The 22,363-nt window shown below is 31.3% G+C and overlaps 3 protein-coding genes across 4 annotated transcripts; 2 read left to right on the forward strand and 1 right to left on the reverse strand.

Annotated features, from left to right (window-relative positions):
- Positions 1 to 370: 370 nt before the first annotated feature.
- LOC111789005 (probable transcription factor KAN3) lies at positions 371 to 5,128 on the reverse strand. Of its 2 annotated transcripts, none has more exons than XM_023669618.1 (5): positions 4,735 to 5,128; positions 4,502 to 4,575; positions 3,444 to 3,583; positions 2,408 to 2,495; positions 371 to 666 (listed from the first exon to the last, which is right to left on the reverse strand). In XM_023669618.1, the coding sequence occupies exons 1-5, from the start codon at positions 4,862 to 4,864 to the stop codon at positions 406 to 408; spliced, it is 693 nt and encodes a 230-aa protein (XP_023525386.1). In that variant the 5' UTR covers positions 4,865 to 5,128; the 3' UTR covers positions 371 to 405. The 2 variants fall into 2 exon arrangements, with proteins under 2 accessions (XP_023525386.1, XP_023525384.1); XM_023669616.1 differs by having other exon boundaries at positions 4,502 to 4,578.
- Positions 5,129 to 14,356: 9,228 nt separating this feature from the next.
- LOC111787651 (transcription factor JUNGBRUNNEN 1-like) lies at positions 14,357 to 16,654 on the forward strand. Its single transcript, XM_023667670.1, has 3 exons — positions 14,357 to 14,546; positions 14,646 to 14,929; positions 16,316 to 16,654. Exons 1-3 carry the CDS (start codon positions 14,357 to 14,359, stop codon positions 16,652 to 16,654), a joined length of 813 nt encoding a protein of 270 aa, XP_023523438.1.
- Positions 16,655 to 19,307: 2,653 nt separating this feature from the next.
- Positions 19,308 to 21,683, forward strand: LOC111789016 (4-hydroxyphenylpyruvate dioxygenase). Its single transcript, XM_023669628.1, has 2 exons — positions 19,308 to 20,544; positions 21,305 to 21,683. The coding sequence occupies exons 1-2, from the start codon at positions 19,346 to 19,348 to the stop codon at positions 21,492 to 21,494; spliced, it is 1,389 nt and encodes a 462-aa protein (XP_023525396.1). The 5' UTR covers positions 19,308 to 19,345; the 3' UTR covers positions 21,495 to 21,683.
- The last annotated feature ends 680 nt before the right edge of the window (positions 21,684 to 22,363 follow it).

Below are 22,363 nucleotides of genomic sequence, written 5' to 3' on the forward strand. Positions count from 1 at the left end.
TAGTTATTTCTAGAAAATAGTCGAGAGATAGCACACAAGTTGGTTTAAATTTGTAGAGAAAATAAAAAAGTCAGTCAGTCGAGCATCATTTGTTGGTCTACTGATCTTTAATATTATGAGGGTTACCTAGACGACCAAATGTAATTAAGTTAGGTAGTTATTTCGTGAAAATAGTCGAGAGGTTCACACAAGCTGGTTTAAATTCGTAGAGAAAATAAAAGGTTTGTCTAATATATATTTATCTAAACTAGAAATAGCATTTTTTTTTTTTTTTTTTTTTAATGAACATAACAAAGAANAAAAAAAAAAAAAAAAAAAAAAAAAAAAAAAAAAAAAAAAAAAAAAAAAAAAAAAAAAAAAAGGTTTAATAAAATACCTAAAAGCTATGAAGGATGAAGATTTTGTTCATATGGTTAGGTCCAAATTGATATGGTGAGGATGAGGAAATTCATTGAGTCGTACAAAATTAGGAGAGGTGTTGGGATGTTGATGATGAGGTATGGTGGGGCATAGTTGTAATTGTCTCTGTAGAATTTGTTGTGTGATAGGGGAATGATGAGTGGGTTTGAGGGATAGTGAAAGTTCACAAGTTTGGTCCTCTAACATTGACCCACCAATGCATTCCACCTCTTCTGACATTCTGCTTTCCAAGCTTGAATCTGAATCCTGCAATTAACCAATTTCCAAATGTTGGTTAATTCTAATTTCTCATTATTTCTTTCTTCATCTTAGAATTTTGTTGGTTTTATATGTACGAACTTCGGTTTAGATGTATTATCATCAATTAAGAGTTGGGATATATATAAAATAGAGGTGATGCTTTTTCTGTTTATAGGAAAATTAAATAATAATAGGTAGGTAAAACATCTTGTCAAGCAAAAATTTCTCAAAATTTGGAAATTGGAATACTTTTTCTCTTTCCCTCCCACTTCCTAAAAATAATAAATAAATAAGTAGAAATCAGAAATTGTTATAGAAATTGATTTGGCACTACTGGTTTTAAGAAATAGAAAACACAAAAACGATAAGAGTATGTTTGTTGTTTTTGGAAAACAGGATACCCAACCAACCAAACAAACANTTTTTTTTTTTTTTTTTTTTTTTTTTTTTTTTTTTTTTTTTTTTTTTAGGTATATCTCTTCTATATTTAGAGAAAAAAGTTTGTTCAAGTCACAGTTGTATATATTTTCCTTTCAACGTGCCAAAAAAAAGAAAAAAGAAAAAAAAGAGAGAGAACTTTGAAATATAATTTAAAACTTTTTGTATGAAGTTATAAAATAAAGTATTGGAAAATAGTTGGATTTGATTCCAAACGTCGTCGGTAATCCAGCACACAGACACAACCAGTAAAGATTGGCATGGGAGAAGAAGGTGATGGGATGAGACGCATGGGTTTGAAATAAAAGCACATTCAATGAGAAGAAAAATGCTTACTATGGAATATGTACCCTAAAATTAGATATGATCATATATGATAGTGTCTTTCCACTCATATATAAAGCAAATATTGAGTTCCTTTTTAATGTTAAAAAAAGATATATATCGATCTTAACAAATTTAAGGTTTAGGTGGTGCATTTAATTTTTGAATTTTAAAAAGTGACATAAATTTAATATTTTATTTTATCTAATATAGTGCATTTTTTAAAAATGACATAAACTTGTTAGTTGCAAAATCAAGGTTTGTTTTAAAGTTTAAAAAATTTTAAGATTTTTTAAAAGAAAAAATCTTTTAAAAGTTCAAAAACAAATTTTATAAAATAAGACCTATAAAATTTCTTAATTAATGTATGGAAAAGTACTGTCACCACTCTCACCTAGCGAAGTGGCTGTATCCTTTATGGAAGAAGATAAATGGAAATTAGACGGTGGGAGTGGATAAAAAATGATCGAAAAATGGCCATATTTTGTGTTCAAAGAAAAAAAAAATTATACTTACTACAAATCTATCTAAGATGTTCCCTATAAAACCCAAAACCAACTCAGCTTCTTGCTTTAGAAATAAATGACAATTAAGAAAAATATTAGTCTTTCCCTGTGAATATTAGTGGAAGAAAGTGAATAAAAACCAAATTTATCAAGAATTTAATTAATGATAAATAAATAAAAAAAAAACTTTTATAGATGACAATTATTTACTAAAATAACGACCGTATTAGACATGATTGACTCTGAAATTTTCTCCCCAAAAACTAATGCAAATTAAATAACAAACTCTATAGTTTTTAAAATTTAGTTAAGATTTTAAAATAGTTTTTCAAAGTTAGTTGTAATACAAATAAATTGCTAATGTATTAGGAATATTTTCGAAATTTAAAAAAAAAAATGTTACCAAATGATGGAGACTCTATAATGCAATATTATAATATCATAATTAAAAAAATAAAAAAAATTGAAACGTTATTTACCTGTTGAGAAATAATTCTGTCCTCTATATTGGACGAAGAGTCGTGCTTTCCATTGCTTCTATTGAACTCTTCTTCTTCTCTTAATATCCTGCAAAAGATTAGAAATATATATCTAAGAACTTTCTGAATTCTAAATCAGTATAATAAATAACTTCAACCCTTAATAATTTGTATTAGTTTACTCTTATTTAAGTTTATGTCAGAATCAAGAATATAATTTTCAAGCAATGTAACTCTATTTATTTTATTAAAAATTTAGAACTCAAATCTTCCATTGCTCCAAAGCCTTATTTCTAAAATTAGTTTCGAGGACATGGAAACGAAAATAAATCACATGGAATAAATTTAAATGTGGGTTGAAATCATAATCATGCATACTCATCAGGATGAGGTTTTTTAATGATCTTTTAAACATTTCATAATCAACCTACCATTATATAAATCTCACTGTTTTCATTTGAAATATATAATCCCATAAGCATTTTCTCTACATGAAAATGTGTACTCACTTGCAAAAAAAATTAACAGAATTTAAACCCTATTTTCACCTCTAAATTATCAAATTCATCTGAGATCTAGTTCTTAAACTTTGTAAGTTAAAAAAAAAAAAAAAAAAAAAANTAAAAAAAAAAAAAACTCCTCAGATTTTGAAACTTTGAATTCCAATACCTAACCTATCTCTAGTTCCAAAATTGTCTATATTGTTGAATAATTTTTTAAAACGCAAAGTTTGAAATAATGTTTTATGGAAAGTTAATGATTACCTTTTAATATGTTTGACTAATTTTTTTGTCAGTCTCTAAATAAATAATGCTTTTGAATTTATTTTTGTATTCGAGGACATTCCTAAAGATTTATAGATACTTTCGAGGCTGTGCATGTAAAAGATATGAAATAAATATATATATATATTTTTTTTTTAAAACTAAAATAAGGGTTGTCACAAATTCATATTGTAGTGAAAAATGTCATTAATTTTATGAGAAACGATATAATAACGGTGGCATGATAATGTGAAGAAGATTGATGAACATACCCACTTGAAGAGGAGACTGAAGACATGAAGATTTTGATATCAGAAGAATGTAATGTTCTTCTTCTTGTCTGCTCCATGGCTTGTTTCATCATTACATGCTCGCAGCTACTGCCATGCTCTGATTTCATACTCCTATACATCTAAAATTAACATAAATAATTATTCAACAAAAGAAAAATAAAATCATGAGGAGTTGTTTTTCAGAATGCAACAAATGATTGAAAATGAGTAGCGTCGCCATGCAAGAACTCATAATTGTTCTATTTCTTTGTCTTAATTTCATATTTAATTGAACTAAATGCTACTTTTCTCTCCACTTTTCTCTCCTGCTGTGTGGAATGTACCTAACCTAAACTTTAACTCTTTTTTTAATTTGTAAAGAGCTTCTTTAATTGAAACCATGTCCCACTCCTACCTACGAAAGCTACTAGTATTCTTATCATCTTATCTGTTTGGCTTAATGCATTTTCACGTTTAGAGAGAGATAGAGAGAGAATCCACACTCCTGATTCCAATATTTGAACAAATTCCTAGTTAATTTCTGTTCATAATTTGTCTTTTTCGGTTGTGAAAAAACTTCTGATTACAGATCATGTTTGGCTCGTTAATTTTACCAAATTTGAGTTTCTATGTAATTAGGAGTTAGAATATTCAAATTTACGCAACAAACTTGTTTGGATTGTATAGGTCGAGTACAAAAAAGTGTTTATTCATAGTTTTTTCGTATGGTTTTGTGGTAGGTTTATGAGTTTCAGCAGATTCTAACAAGTTATACAGATTACAAACTCAAAATTGTAAATCAAAACACAACGATGAAAAATTAGTTCAGCATAATCAAACAAGACTTCAAATTCGTCGTTCACACACACATATATCTGGAATCACTTCACAGTCGGAGTTTTGAATCAAGAATGATCGCACCGAACTGTACATAAAAATAAAAAGTAAAAAACGGAGAAGTTTTTTTTCAAATTGAAAACGAAATGTAATTTGATTTTCAAAAATAAATCAGTCGATCAAACGATAGCGATGAAGAAATTAGTGTTTAGTAAAGGTACCTGTAAGTGGCTCTTTATGTGTGAAATCTTCAGTCCTTTCACTCCCATCATTTGCAGTATTCTTTTCGGCGTTGCTTCTGCAACAAGTCAGGTTTCAGAAAAAGGCAAACAAGATTCCAATACGAACGCGCTCCACATACTCTCTCTCCTACTTTCTGAAACAGTTACTGATTCCAAGCCAGAACGCCATTGAAGTAAAAACAAAAGAACAAAAAAGCTTCACGAAAACTTACGATTTCTTCCACCAAGGACCTCGACGGTCTGAACAAAGTACCGATGAAGCGCCGGCGTCCACCGCAGCCGCGGAAGTTCCGATTTATTGTACTGTCTAACTCCGATTCTCTCCGATGAACAGGATTTCATCTTCTTTTATACCGAAAAACTAAGAAAGACGATTATGAACCACAAGAAAACCAAATGGGCTCATACAAGAAACATACGGAAGACGAAGGTCGAAAATCGATCGATCTATCGAATTTCGCTTCAATTTCGTCCTTGGAGATCACGAAAAATGGAAGCAAAGCAAAGAGAATCAACAGCGGGCAGCAGCAATTGCAGAAACCAGAAACCGAAATCCTCTCTAGTCTAACGCCCTAAACTTTTACACGAAATCACGTAGTTTTTGTGAACCTCCTTTTCATGTTTTTCCCTTTTTATATTCGGTCTCACAAATTCATTTTTTTAATAAATTCCTTCTATTTTTAATATATATGCTTTTAACTTTTAAGGCTCATTTAAAAATAAAAAATAAATAAAAATAAAAAATAAAAATTTCTTTATATTTGGAACCGATAATCAACATTTTAAAAGCGTAAGAATAAAGGTTTTGACTATATATATATATATATATATATATATATATATATATATATATTATATTATATTATATTATATTATATTCCTTAAAATTTTCAATATATATAAAAGGCAATATATGTCTATCACTTAAACTCCTTTTAAGAATGAATTTATGTGACACTCGAGTAAATGAGTGGTACATGAATGAACCGAGATCACATATGAATAACAGCGATCTTAAGTATACGATGACTAAAAAAGACTTAACATAATTGAAAGTCGCTACCTGTACCAATAAAACGTTCTTTTTTGTCCAGTGATTCGATCATAGAAACTACGTTAGGTGACCTTTTACGATTTTTTTTTAAGATGCATGTGAGCGAGGACAAACAATGCTGGAAAAATTTGTATTTGTTAGTAGGGATACTCTTCACTCTTAAGAGACGAGAAGTAGGTAACTTGACCATGTTGCACGGGATGCCGGAAAATGTCGAGGCCATCAGGTGCCAAATATGGATTCTGATTTCAATTTATTCGTGTACCTCTTCTATACTCAAGCATCACGTGAAATTACGGTTCAAAAAAATTTTAAAAATTTATAATTGTAACTTATATCAACAAGTATAAAGTGCACATTAAACTCGAACAATCTCGATGAAGACAAAAAAAAAAAAAATATATATATATATATATAATATAATTAATGTCGGGATAAAGAGATTTGAACCTCAAAATTTTGGTGGAAAATACATGCTATAAACAATTAATTAATTAATTAATTAATTATATAGCAATAAAATAAAATAAAAATACAAAAAGCGGGAAATTAGAAGTCAAAGTTGTAAACCAAAAGAAAGGTGAATAGGCAAACAAAGTGATCAAATTTTTAATTTTTTAATTTTTTAATTTTTTAATTTTTTAATTTTTTAATTTTTAATTTCTTTTTGTCTATAAAATTTGGTCACGTGTGTAATTGAAGACGGTGCCTACTTGTGGACCCACCTCTCCGTCTTGGTTCTGCCGTATTCAACACTGCGCCCATTCCTCCTCTATTTTCAAACCTCACGAAAAATTTACCTCTCTTTCTATTATTTATTTATTTATTTATTGTTTGATTTTTTAGTGTGAACTACTCCACAAATTAATTTTTTAATTCATATATGATTGGATCGGTACGATTCGAATTCGACACCTAATGATCTCGATATTCTCGTGCAAGAAACTTCAACGTATTTTGTCTTTGTTCACATGTTTTTTATAAAAAACACACGGGACATCACCAAATAAAACACGTTTAACTTTGGAGTTCTTATGATTGAGTCATTGAAAAATAAGGTTGTAAGATCTGATATCGGTTGGAGAGTGAAATAAAAGCGTGGAAACCGGAAACGAAACATTTCTTACAAAGGTGTGAAAACATGTCCTTAGTGAGACGTTTAAAACCATCCCAATTTTTTCGTTTTAAAAATCATATACCTCGTTTTGGTGGATATGATCATTTGACTAATTTCTCATTAATGATATTAATTTATTTTTGTTCGGGTCTATAATTCTATCTCGAGTTTGATTCTATCTTACACGCAATCGATGAAATCGTAAATTTCTCACTAAAAGAAAGCGAAATTTAGAAATTAAGAAAATTTCTAAAAAAAAAAAAAAAGAATTTTCTAGAGTATGACGTTAAAATTTTAGCTGAGAATTTAAAGATTTGACTCCAAAATTAATAAAATCAGTATAATTACTGATACCATGAATGAACTGGGACCAAATTAATTGCTTGTTGGAATGACTCGTACTGGTCGGTGGGAATAGTCTTTACTCTTAGAAGTAAGAAACCAGCAACGTGACTATGTCGGGGATGCAAGAAAATGTCGACATCATCGGGTACTGAATCGTAATCTAAATCTTGGTCGTTATAAATGAATAATTTAAAAAATTTATAAATATTTAGATAATGAGATGGAAAAAAAAAATATAGAAATATAGAAATTTGTGTACAAATAAAACAAATGGTGATGGTGTGTTTGAATTATTGTCACAAACATAGAAGTTTTTAGATAAACGACAAAATTGGGGATGGAGGATGTGACAATAATGAATTTATATTCTTTTATTATTATTATTGTTTTATTTATTTATTTATTTTGGTCAAATATAATATTTAATGCTCATTTTTGTCACGTACCTTAATTTTAAACTTTATAATTCCAAGAAATTAAATAATATGCCACGAAATTCAACTCATAATTTATTTGCTTTCAAATTGGATAATGATTAAATAAATAAATAAATAAATAGATAAAGCTTCCAAATTGGATACTTGTAGGTTCATTTAGTGTCATAGGGTTTTAGAATGACATTTTATTAATTAACTTTGAAAAATAAAATAAATAATTATAATTTTTTTAATATAATATCAAAATCTTTTTTAAATTATTATAAATATTTCACTTTCACATCGAGATTAATCTACGGTTCACAAATTTTAGATCAAAATTGTGATGTTCCACGTTGGTTGGGGAGGAGAACAAACCACCCTTTACAATGGTGTGGAAACCTTCCCTTAGTAGACGCGTTTTAAAGCTCGAAAGGGAAAGCTCAAAGAGGACAATATCTGCTAATGGTGGATCTGGGCTGTTACAAAAATTTATGATCCCTCGTACATATGTGGTATCAGTTCATTCATATATCCCTCTTTGACTCGAGCGTTACACTCGAGTGTCGCATGCCTACGAGCTTCCACCTCGATTTCAGCTCCTTGTAATGTCTTATGCCCATGATTCATATCAAAATCTAGTATTCGAATTTGGCATTCAAAGACCTTGACATTTTCGTCAAGACCGGTTGTTATTAATTTATTTTAAAAATTTTAAATTTGAATTTATTTTTTCTAAAAATAGAAAAGCTATGTGATGATTAGATGTTGGTGTCCAAAAATGTTTGTGATAGTTAAAATGTCAAAAAAAAAAACAAAAAACAAAAAAAAAAAACAATTTTGGTAATATTTTTCTAGAATTTTCTTAATTAAGAAAAAAATTAGGTATTATAGTAAATAAACAGCTAGTTTATTAATTCTAATAATAATAATAATTATTATTATTATTAATAAAATTTTGATTTTTTTTTAATTTTTTACAAACGACCAATTAGATATTTATAGGAAAAAAAACAAAGAAAAAGGATAAATCTTAATTAATTAAATTTTATTAAGATGTATATTTAAAAATAATGCAAATTTTACCAAATAAAATAGATTTCTACTTTTATCATTTTAATTTAGGTTTTTTCTAATTTAATTAATATATTTTTTTAAATTTAATATAGGGTAATTTTTTTTCTTTTAATTTTATCTGAGCGTGGGGCCTATTTCCGTTCTCTGGCCCCGGAAGGTAGATAAAACAAAGACAGTTTAGTTTCTTTCCTAGACTGAATTCTCGTTAGCTATAGAATTTAGGTTCGGGAGGATTTTGCAAACAACAATTTGCATCGTATTTCAGAACTTTCAAACGAACATGAATTTTCAAAATTCATATCTATTGATTAGGTGAACTATACGTTAATTACGAAGATTTTTTTTTAATTACAAATAAAATTTAAATTTAATTTCTCTCACCCATTGAGAAAGAGAGAGAAACTTAATGATTGAGAGATTTGGGAATGTTTTTTTAAAGAAAGGCGGCGTTGTCTGTGTTTGGATGCCGAGAAAATTCCATTTTTAGTATAATAAATATAAAATATAATAATAAGTTAAAAATTTTGAATTCAAATCAAAATTTATAAAAAAATAAATAATTAAATAAAAATTCATTATTAATAATATTCATTTATTTATGTACCTCTCATTCACTCTTCGTTCATATTCAAATATAAAATTTAAAAATAATATTAAAAATTAAAATTTCTTTTTGCAATTTCTACTCATTATATATATATAGAAAGAAAAGAAAAAGAAAAGAAAAATAAAAATTAAATTTATGAGGGATTTATGTTGAAGTGGTCCTTGTGGACATTTTTTTAAAAATAATTATTATTAATTCATCAGTTTTGAATATACACGTAATTTAAATAAAAGAATTCAATTCTTACAAGTAAATAAATGAACATTAATAAGTGTAAATTATTGTTCACAAGTTTACTCCACAAACACCATTAATATGCCACCCTCTCACCAAACTCAAGATTATATATATATATATATATTCGCGCACGTAAATCTGAATATGATCTAGTTTCGTGCATAATAATTTTTGACGTAGAAAAAAAATGAAATCAATCTAAATATAGCTTAATAGTTAAAATACTTATACATCAAGAATTTAAGCGGTACAGAAGTACTACTCTATAAAAAATAATTGTGTAACCGTCCAATCTCAATGCTAGCAGATATTATCTTCTCTGAAGTTTTATTCAAAGTTCTAAAATTCGTCTGTAAGGAAGAGGTTTCCATACCGAAATATTTCGTTCATCTCTTAAATTGATGTGAAATCTCACAATCTATTCTTTAGGGACCAACGTCCCATTCCAACTAATGTGGAATCTCACAATACATGGTTGACAACTTATTTCAGAGTATGCCACGTGGCAATGAGATGAATCATTGTCACAACTGAAAATGGCATTTGAGAGCTGGATATTAATTATCCATGTCAGCCACATGGCAATTCCACGACACGTGTTTGTTATTCACACGTGTGTGATGAAACGTGTAAATTGAGGGCTGTTAGGATTGGTATAATTAATGATTGAATAAAAAAAAGAAATAAAAATTAGTTTTTAATAGAACTTTTATTAGGTGAAAATGTATACAAATTTGAAACCTTCAAATTCGATTTAAAATAATTTAATATATACATTAGGTCGCAAAAAAAAAAAAAAATAATAATAATAATAAAAACTTTATTTTCATGCTAGTATATTTTGATGGTGACTAAAATATAATTTAAATAGTCAATATCACGAAGCAATACACCGTTATCCTTATTATTTTCTGGTTCAGANTTTTTTTTTTTTTTTTTTTTTTTTTTTTTTTTTTTTTTTTTTTTTTTTTTTTTTTTTTTTTTTTTTGCACGAGTCTAGTCCCAAATCGTGCCCTATTTTCTGCTAACCAGTATTTTGAATATGAACTCGACACCTACACACCTGTCATTTTAGGATGTTTTATCCTCACTCGCATGGTTCATACGAAAACTCATAAAAAGTCATTTAATGTAGAATTGTCTCGAACCAAATACGTTTAGTTTTGGAATTTTACAATTGAGCCACTGAACAAACAAAAAAAATAATAATTTTTTGATTTATTTATATACCTATTTTATTCACGTGTCACGGAAATAATATTATATTCAATAAAAAATATATATATTTATGATATAAAAAATTCCAACTCCTAACTACTCCAACTTTTTTTCAAACCTTCCACTTTGATTTATAACAAAGAAGTTTGACCAAGTGGGATTGAAAATGACCACACTCCCACCATTCATAATCTAATAATTGGATTATATTCATTAATTTCATTTCAATTTCATTTCAATTTCAAACCGTCCACTTTAATTTCATTTCGAATGCTAAAAAGCCCATTTCCCATGGGCCCAAAACAGGCCCAATGACAAAAAGTGCAAAAGCCCAAAAGTAAATAATACAATTTTCTCTTAATATTTGGAAATAAAAGTTTTTTATTATTTTTTATTTTTAATTTAAGATTGATTTAAATTATTGAACTTTAAGTTTAAATATATATTAATAAGTGAGAGGTTTGAATCACCACTCACCTATTTAATTAAAAAATAATAATTAATTATTGACTAACCATTAAATTATTAAAAAAAAATTAATGCAAGTAAATTAGTTAAATAAATTTACGCACCATAAAATTATTTTAAACATTTGAACAAAATCATATAATTAATAAATAATGGTATTTTAAATATACAATTGAATTATAGTCCATGATTATTATATGTTATAAATTATATCGTTTTTGTTAATTAGTCAGTAAAAATTAAAATATTTATTTTTATTTTGTTGTTTAGTGAAGTCTAGAAGGGTGTGATGAGGTAGGTAAACAACCAATCAAATTATTTTATTTTATTTTTTAAGTCATTTTCTTCACTTTCTTATCTTTGACTATGTGTTTCTTGAATATTATATATATATATATATTTTTTTTTTTTTAATTTTTTTTTAATTTTTTAAAATTTTTTTTTTTTAGAGATGAATATTAGCTCATTTTGTAGGATTAAATTAATGATTGAAAGTGGGGAGATTTAAATCATTTTTGGTGGTTTGGATTATTTTTTAATTCTAATATACACATATATATATATATTACGTCATGCTGATGTATAAGAACCATCCACACAAAAGGAAAGGTAAAAAAAAATCTTCAACGACTTTGACCAATGTATTTCAAAGTCATGGAATAATTAATTTGACTTTTTTTTTTCGTAAATTAATTTTAATTTTCAAAAATCAAATTTATGTCTTGAAATATTTTATTTTTATTTTTATTTTTATTATTATTTGGTTTGGGGGTAAACCACCATTGAAATTTTCATTATTTATTTATTTATTTATGGGTTGAGATAAAGAAAAAAACAAGTGTTTAATAAAATGTATAGATAATTTTTTATTATTTTTAAATTTTTAAAATTTTTAAAAATATTTTTTATTTAAATTTTTAAAAATACTCTTACTAGTAGCAAATGGACGGAAGAATTTTTAAAAGTAGCATTAATACTCTGAAATTTTTAGAAAATTATTATTATTATTTACTGCCTTATTAAGCTAATATGAGATATATTTTAAAAAATATATATATATATATATTTATGATGATTTCAAGTCCGGCATCACGCTATTATTTATTCGATAAATCTTATTATACTTTGAATTAATATTTGGTGGAGAAATTTAATGATTTCCTTAAGTTTATTAAAAATTTCATGTGTGACATTATTCATAATCAAGTGTAAGAAAAATGAAAATAAACAAAGAAAAAAAAACCATATACTATATTAAAAATTTTACAAACCCTTGAATAAACTATGATATTAATGTTATTAATGTTTGGTCAAGTTGATATTAATTAATTCTTATTCGAAAATTTATACATATATAATTAATAAATATTATAAAATTATTGATTTTAATTATAAAAATAATGTCTTAATTAATTGATTAAGACTCAAATTATTAAAAATGGAATAAAAAAATGAATGTGAATATCTTATTTATTATTTTATCTAAAAAAAATGTAATTTAAATGATTATATGATGTAAAGTGAATCAATTAAGAGAATTTAAAATTTGCTTAACTCTTAATTAGTGTGTGAAACCAGATGTGTTAGGTTCGAATCTTTCTTAATTCATTCAAAGTCTAATATATATTTTAATTGCATTTTTAAATATGATTTTTTTTTCTTTAATTTATCAATAAAAATAATAATAAAATATTTCATGATTAGTTGATTTAATTTGTTAAGCCATCACTAATAAATTCTAGTTTATAAACTAATTTCAAACTTTGTTAGCACTAAACCCAATAAGCTTAAGATTAGATAGATAGTATATCAAGGTACGTTGTATTAGATAAGGGTGTACTCGGGTTGAATTGAGCTGAATCAGTAATTTCGGGTTAGTTAGGTTGGTGACCCAACCAAGCCGGATAGATCCGTTCCTAATCCAATTTTCTATTTTTGAGTTGGGTTGGGTTGTCGGGTTGTCTGGTTCCTCATCCAATCCAATTCATAAGTCACAATGAATCACTATATCGGTTACTAAGTTAAATATTCTTAATCTTCGTAATAATCTTAAAATTAGGGTACGGTTGAGTTGGATTGTAACACTATTTTCGAGCTGGTTGGGTTGATTTGACGAGAAGAATGTCACTCAATGAACTAACCCAAATTTTAGATTTTCCAAAAATTCAACCAAACTCAAATCGTGAAAAAAATCTAAACCAACCCAATCTTTATAGTTTGGGTTGGGTAGCTTGGTTTAGTCAAATTCTCGAATCATATGAACGCTCGTAGTGTTCGTGTAACGACCCAGATCCACAGCTAGTAGATATTGTCCTCTTTAGACTTTCCCTTTCGGGCTTCCCCTCAAGGCTTTAAAATGCGTCTGATAGGGGAAAGTTTTCACACCCTGATTCCACATCCTTATAAAGAGTGTTTTGTTCTCCTCCCAACCAATGTGAGACATCACAATACACCCCCATTCGTGGCTCAACGTCCTCGCTGACACTCGTTCCTTTCTCCAATCGATGTTGGACCGCCATCAAATCCATCCCCCTTTGGGCCCAGCGTCCTTACTGGCACACCGCCTCGTGTCTACTCCCCTTTTGAGAACGACGAGAAGGCTGACACATCGTCTGGTGTCTAGCTCTACTACCATTTGTAACGACCAAGATCCACCGCTAATAGATATTGTCCTCTTTGGGCTTTCAATTTCGGACTTCCCCTCAAGGCTTTAAAACGCGTCTCCACACCCTTATAAAGGGTATTTTGTTCTCCTCCTCAACCAACGTGGGACATCACAGTTCGGCTCATTTTCTCATTAACGTAGAAAACAAAAGCAAATTATATAAAGAAGATAGACCGGTCAAACAAAAACAAGACGCACTCAGTGCGAGTTGTAAGGAGTTTGGTCTCCTCAAGCCTTCGAGTGCCGATCTTCACTTGGGCTAGCTCCGAGACTGTATGTAGGAAGTTCAGACAGTGGTTGCCATCTAGGTCTCGATCGAGGGTAACTTCAACACGTTAGTCAGACATCAACTCCCTAATTTAAAGTATTTAGCTATTGGTCCATAAAGGAGGGCACAAATGCAAAAGGTTGAAGTACATGTGTACCTCATAGAAAATTATTCATAACTTTTCTTCTTCTCTTTATCTTTTTGAATTGAATCTTTCACAATTTTGGCTCTTCTAAGTCAAATGTGTTGCCTCATAGGAACATTCAATTTTCTCTCTCCTCTTTTCTCTCTCTATATATGCCCTTTTGGAAAGCGTTAGGTTTTGGTATCTCACCTTTGAGACAAAAATAGTGAGAGCTTCCATGGAGGTTCCTAGTAAGCTCGTCGACGTTGAAGAAGAAGACGAAGTAATGCTACCAGGGTTTCGGTTTCACCCGACCGACGAAGAGCTCATCGGCTTTTATCTTCGACGAAAGGTCGAGAAGAAACCGATCGCGATCGAAATCATCAAACAAATTGATATCTACAAATATGATCCGTGGGATCTTCCAAGTAAGAAACTTTCGAACGTTTACCCTGATAGGGTATGGTGTATTTAATCTTTTGAACGTATTCTTAACGAGGATTTGACGTTTTTTTTTGTCGGTGAAGAAGTAAGCAATGTGGGAGAGAAAGAATGGTACTTCTTTTGCACCCGAGGGAGGAAGTATAGAAACAGTATAAGACCAAACAGGGTGACCGAGTCAGGGTTTTGGAAAGCAACGGGCATTGATAAACCGATTTTTTCGACACTCAAACCGAATCAAGAGTGCATTGGCCTTAAAAAATCTTTGGTTTACTATAGAGGAAGTGCTGGTAAAGGCACCAAAACTGATTGGATGATGCATGAGTTTAGGCTTCCCTTCAACACAAATAGCCCTCAACACTATCATGCTGTAAGACTTCTTAATTTCCCTCTTTTTACCATTTAATTTTCTCGTGACGGATACGTAGGGTTCTCGAGACTTACAAATATGTAGGGTTCTCGAGAAAGTTTGTCTACTTTTCATGATGGTTTTACGTATCGGTTGTTGAATATATGTTCGTTTACGTTTAGGTCATTTTTTAGTAAAATAAATTTGGTTATATGGGTTAAGGGTTAACTCTACCGTCGAAGGTACATAAATCCCATTGAAGCGGGTTCTATTCGTTAATATTTTCTCCTGTTTTTTATGTAACTTTCTCTCTCAGTGACCGATGTGAGATCCCACATCGGTTGGGGAGGAGAACGAAACGCCCTTTATAAGGGTGTGGAAACCTTTCCCTAGCAGACTCGTTTTAAAAACCTTAAGGGGGAAGCCCGAAAAGGAAATCTCAAAGAGGACAATATCTACTAGCGGTGGGCTTGAGCCGTTGCAAATAGTATCAGAGCCAAACATCGGGCGATGTGATAGCGAGGAAGTTGTTCCCCAAAGGGGATAGACACGAGACGATGTGCCAGTAAAGACGTTGGACCCCGAAGGGGGTGGATTTGGTAAGGGTCCCACATCAATTGGAGAAAGGAACGAGTGCCAGCGAGAACGCTACGCCCTAAAGGGGGGTGTACTGTGAGATCTCACATCGATTGAGGAGGAGAACGAAACACCCTTTATAAAGGTGTGGAAACCTTTCACTAGCATACGCGTTGGGTCTGGAAATATCTGCTAGCGGTGGGTCTGGGCCGTTACCACAAATATGTGGCACTCTCGATCTACATCGTGTTCTTATTCTTATTAAGAGTACCTCCAATTTAAATTAAATAAATGTGATTATAAATTCAATAGTTAATTATATCTCTTTTATTTATTTATATATTTACACGTTATTTAGGTTTGAAGGACAAAAAAGTCTTTTTACAAGGTGACATCATCTATTTTTATTAATTTAAATTAAGAAATTATTATTTTTATTTAAATTCAAAACTACAAAACCATACTTTTCAATTGGACTCAATTTTCACCTTACTATTCTTATTAAATAATTATTGATGTTTTTACTTTCTTGCCCTTCCTTTGAAAAAAAGAAAAGCCCTTGAAGTTTCTTGAATGAGACCTTTATCTTTATTATCTTTTATTCAAAACATTAGACTTTGACCAAAAAAAACAAAAAAAAAAAAACATCTTAGTTCTTATTTAATGACGTAATTTATATCTAAAAAAATATATTTTAACAGCGAAAAATGTCTCTTATAAATCGAGCGATAGTTTAATGAAATAATGTCTTTTTTATTTTAAAATTTTTGGGTCGAGTAATTATTATTTATTTATTTAATTATTTAATTATGTTTTATTGAAAATATGCAGGAGGTTTGGACCTTATGTAGAATCTTTAGAAGAATCCCATCAATTAGAAAGTACAGTCCAATAATGTCTCCCATACCCCAAAACCCTAATAATAACTCCTTTAATTCTCACCCTTTTCCAACTCTCATAGACCTTGAAACTAAGCCAAACCCTAGCTTAACCCTACCCTATGCTTCCTTTGAACCCTCTTCTTTGTACCCGTCGAGCTTTTGGAACGGCGTCGATGGTGGAGGTCGGGATGGAGGAGGAGGAGGAGGAGGCGATGTCCTCACTAGTGGAGGTTGGGACGAGCTGCAACTTGTTGTTCAGATGTCACCCTCGACCATTTTCAACATTTAGAGGACTGGATTGAATACTGTTTGATCTTTTGGTCGGTGGTATGCGTTTTAAGTAGTTAAACTATGTTTAGGTTTGCAATTTTAATTTCTTGTTTTCGGTTCGTGTATATTTAGGTGGAGAGTGTCCTTCACCACTACCATAGAATAGTTTACAGGGTCAATAACTTCTCTTGTGAGATCCCACATCAGTTGGAGAGGAGAACGAAACATTTCTTATAAACGTGTGGAAACCTCTCCCAAGTAGACACGTTTTAAAACCGGACGGCGATACGTAATGGGTCAAAGCAGACAATATTTGCTAGCATTGGGCTTGAGCTGTTACAACTCCTCTTACCAGTGTTGGGCTTGAGCTGTCATTTCTCTCTACTAGCTATAGGATGTTTACCTAGCCAAGATTTAGATCGAACTCCATCCAAACGTTTTTGGGTTACTCGAGCATTCCCCACACGTCCGACTGTTGCCGGGTAATTGTTAGATACCAACAAATCTCTACAAAGGGTCTTTACCAAACAAACAAATCACAATAAGGGTTGACTTAAAGTCAACCGAATGTTATTGACTAAATAATTTGACATATTGTCAATAATTTTTCATTATATTTAATATTATTTATTTTTAAAACCCCAATTATATAAATTTGGGGTTTTTATTAGAAAAGAAAAAAGAATATTGTTTTTTTTTAATTAAAAAAATTGATAAAAACGAGTGATTCTCAAACAATTTAAGAAAAAGATTTTTTTTTTAATTATAATTATTTTATTGGAAAAACGAACAAAATAGGCGGTGGAATTCTGGCTGCCGACTTTGTTTTTTTTGTTTTTATTTTCTTTTATTTTAGATATTACAATATGATTTTTATTTAATAGTTAAATCATAATTCAATATTAAAATAATAATCTTTTTTATAAAGCTATAATTTAAATTTTCTACTTTATTTAAAACCAATCACTATTATTAAAAAAAACAATAATTAATATATTAATTCATTTTAGGATCATTCTATTCTTATAACTAAGTTTTAGATCCCACTTCATTGCTAAAAGTTGGCAAGAAAATTATATAAATAAATTATATATATATATATATATATATATATATATATATATTAAAAAAAACAAGAATATCTATACGAATTATTTTCAAATTAGAGATATAATATTTGGAGTATGTATTATTTATGGAATATATCTTAATTATTATATTTTAATATTTTTTTTATAATTTGATTTATAGGATATTTTATTTTATTCTCAATATTTAATTAATTTATATTTTCCTTATGCGTAGGTATTAGTTACTCGTTTGTATCCTATTTAAAGGATATGAATATCAATGATAATACACCTTTCCAATTCTATTTTTATTTCTCATTCTTTAACATGGTATCAGAGCACTGATCTTAGTATTCTTAAATATCAAAATTTCCTCAATTATGGTAGCCTTTACAGCCGTCGATCATCCAATAATACGTTATAAGCATCTTCGAATTTCTCACCGAGCTCAAAGGTGGCATATTCAAGATGTTCGTATTTTCATATTCAAGATGTTCGTATATTCAAGTTCAAATTTCTCACCAAACTCAAAGATGTTCAAAGGTGGCTCACAACTTCTCAAGTGATCAAGAACATCGATCTTGGTGTTATTATCCAACTTCAGAACTTCGGATGTTTGTTTAACACATTTTTATTATATTCATCACTCTGATCAACCAGGGTCTTATTTTTAAATGGGAAGACAAAAGTGTTATTGACCTACACTCTCTTCTCAAAGACAAGTTGAGTGTTATTAACTTACACTCTCTTCTCAAAGGCAAGTTGAGTGTTATTGACCTACACTCTCTATTTTCACTACCGGGAAGACAAAAGTGTTATTGACATACACTCTCTTCTCAAAGACAACTTAGGTGTTATTGACCTACACTCATAAAGACAACTTGGGTGTTATTGACTACACTCGTAAAGACAACTTGAGTGTTGTTGAGCTACACTCGTAAAGACAAGTTGGATGTGTAGGTCAATAACACCCAAGTTATCTTTAAGAAAGAGGGTGGGTCAATAACACTTTGAGTTCTTTTTCCTAAATAAGATAATTTTTTTTAATAAAAAAAAAATTGGAAGATTCATAGAGTATTCATCAAGGAAATAAATTTTTAAAAAATTAAATAGTATTTCTGAGAATATTTTTTAAACATGTATCATATTATTTTAATTTTAAGAATATAATTAAAATATTTATAATAATAAAAAAAAAAAAATTAAGAGATATATTTGATAATTTAGCCTTTAGAATACCAATTAATAGTAAATTCCAATAATAACAAAAAAAAAAATAGTTAAAAGATAAACTCGCCGAAAACAATGCAGCTCACGGACACGTAAGGCTTCTCTGTCACGGCACTGACATCACGCGCCCACGCGCCCAGTGATTCTTTTTTGGAAGCGTATATCCATACACGAGAAAATTTTTAATATTAAATTTTTTCTCGATAGACTCGCCACGTCATCTACCTAATCAAATAACGGACAACGGAGTCCACATGTCAACGTGACTAATACGGAAAAACGGACCCAGTCATAAGTGGCCACGTGGCAAACAAGCTGACCCCCGTTTTCGGTATTTATTATCTTCCTCTGGTTCACGGAATTTCTACACCATTTCCACGAACAAAAAAAGAGGAAGAAGAAGCAGAGCTATGGGGAAAGAAGCTGAAAATGTAAGAGCTTCGTCGGAGGAGGCGGCGGTGGCGGAGGGAGTCAACGCCGCCGAGTCGGAGTTTAAGCTCAAAGGATTTAAGAACTTTGTTCGAATGAATCCGAAATCGGATCGGTTTAAGGTTAAGCGGTTCCATCACATTGAGTACTGGTGTACGGATGCTACGAACACCGCTCGGAGATTTTCTTGGGGACTTGGTATGCCGATTGTGGCTAAGTCGGATCTGTCCACTGGAAATTTGACTCATGCTTCTTATCTCCTTTGTTCTGGCCAGCTTTGCTTTCTCTTCACCGCACCTTATTCGCCTTCCATTGCCGCCGCTCAAAACCTCAGTCCGGCTTCTACCGCTTCAATCCCTAGTTTTGACCATGCCGCCTGCCGCGCCTTCTCCGGCAGCCATGGATTAGGTGTTCGAGCAATCTCTCTTGAGGTTGAGGACGCCGAGATCGCCTTTAGAACTAGCGTCGCACATGGTGCGAAACCTTCGTCTCCTCCTATTGTTCTCGATAATCGCGCTGTTCTCTCGGAAGTTCACTTGTACGGCGACGTTGTTTTGCGTTACATTAGCTACAAAAACCCTGTTTCTGGCGATAATAGCGAGAATAAACCAGACGATTGGTTCTTGCCGAAATTCGAGGCCATGGAGGAGATCGCTTCGTATCCGCTGGACTTCGGGATCCGTAGACTGGACCATGCAGTCGGAAACGTGCCGGAGTTGGGACCGATAGTATCTTACTTGAAGGGATTCACTGGATTCCACGAGTTTGCAGAGTTCACAGCGGAGGACGTGGGGACGAGCGAGAGCGGATTGAACTCGGTGGTTCTGGCGAACAATGAGGAAATGGTTTTGCTACCATTGAACGAGCCGGTTTACGGAACGAAGCGGAAGAGTCAAATACAGACGTATTTGGAGCACAACGAAGGAGCAGGAGTTCAGCACTTGGCATTGGTGAGCGAGGACATTTTCAGAACCTTGAGGGAGATGAGGAAGCGAAGTGCCGTCGGCGGATTCGAATTCATGCCGTCGCCACCGCCAACGTATTACAAGAATCTGAAGAGCAGGGCGGGAGATGTGCTAACGAATGATCAAATTAAGGAGTGTGAAGAATTGGGGATTCTGGTGGATAGGGATGATCAAGGAACTCTGCTTCAGATCTTCACCAAACCTGTGGGAGATAGGTGCGTAATTCATTGCTTCTGTTGAAAACCATGGCGTTGTTTCTTCTGCCATCTATAATGCTACTTCAAATTCTTGCTGATTTCTGCCATAATACATCTTCGTACTCTTTGATTAGTGATAGTCTCTGAATATAACATTGTTGAATTCTCCTCTATACGTTATTGCGATGCAAAAAGTGCTCTAAAATTGTCCTGTTTTCCCCAAATTCATGGATGATCCCTTCTGTGGGTGGGAGCAACCACCTGTGTAACACCCAAGCCCATGGCCCTTCAGGGTCTAGATATCCTTTCTGCTACTCGTTCCCATCTCCAATCAATGTGAGACCCCCCTTGGGGCGTAGCCTCCTCGCTGGCACATCCCTCGATGTCCAACTCTCATACCATTTGTAACGACTCAAACCCACTACTATTAGACATTATCCTCTTTGATCTTTCTCTTTCGAGCTTTCCCTCAAAGTTTTAAAATTAAAAGGGTCACTGCTCTCCCCACGTCCATAAGAGAGGGAAGGCAGAAGGAAGGAAGAATCCACTGGGTTCTCAGTTGAACAGTGCATGAGGGTGGGAATTCTATGAGTCTTTTTGGCGACGAGAATTCAAACCTCTAACTTTTTGATCGAGTTTATAATACATTAGTTAATCATGGCTTCTTTTCAAACGTATGAGCATTAATTTGGATATAGATCTGGATTAGAATGTCGTGTTGATATGTCTTACAGATATTTAATCACAGCTGATAACTTGTTATACATAATTTGCGCAGGCCAACCATATTTATTGAGATAATTCAGAGGGTGGGATGCATGATGAAGAACGAAGAGGGGAAAGAATATCAGAAAGGAGGGTGTGGGGGCTTTGGAAAAGGCAACTTTTCGGAGCTCTTCAAATCCATCGAGGAATACGAGAAGACTCTTGAAGCCAAACGAGTTGCAGAACCAACCGATTCAGTCTAACACCAAAGCCAATGTAATATCTTCATAAGGTACCATACTCAAAACATAAAACAACATGAATCCGTTCATCAGTTTCATAAGTTTTCTGAATAGTTCTTACTGTTTCTTATCATCTTACCGAATAATGTTGGGTCTGAAAGTAACTTATATTAACAAAATCAGCTGTTTTCTGTTGAATTCTTCATCTGATATCTCTTGTGTCTGTGTAAACTGTCAAATCTTGTCATTAGCTTATGAATCAAAACCTACCATTTTAAGCTAAATCTTGTCGTTAGCTAATGCAAGACAAGATGATGAGCCTTGGATTCTCACGGGTAATTTTGAAAAACCCTCTTAGAGAAAGTAACCAAATGTTAGAATCGATACCCGTTGTTAGTTCTGATACCAATTGTTAGGATCGCTCAACAACGCACACTAGAGGTTTTATAGTACAACAAAAGAGATATTAATGACTTCAGTTATGTACAATCACCGAATATCTACCATGTATATCTCTATCAGATCTTTACGAAAATATCTTCCAAATATATTACCATATCTTTACGAAATATGTTTCAAATATATCTCTACTAGATCTAGGTATCAAGCTCCATGTCCCAACACCAAGTTCATGTGACAAAGCAAATGTATTGAATAGTTTGGAAGTTTTTATTTTATGAGAGAATCTACTTAGTAATCAAATTCTTATGGAAAAATAATTAAAAAGCTTATCTGTAAATTGCTTAATGGGGACATATTTGGTTATGGGTTTGGATTTTGGTAGCCTCAATTTGGCCCCTCTACACATGGCTACACCTTCCAAACTCGGTCCAAATTTATGGTTTCTCTTTCTTCTATAAGTCTAAGCTTCTTGGAGGTGCAATTTTTGG

This window comes from Cucurbita pepo, chromosome LG02, assembly GCF_002806865.2.
Source record: "Cucurbita pepo subsp. pepo cultivar mu-cu-16 chromosome LG02, ASM280686v2, whole genome shotgun sequence".
Taxonomy (NCBI): domain Eukaryota; kingdom Viridiplantae; phylum Streptophyta; class Magnoliopsida; order Cucurbitales; family Cucurbitaceae; genus Cucurbita; species Cucurbita pepo.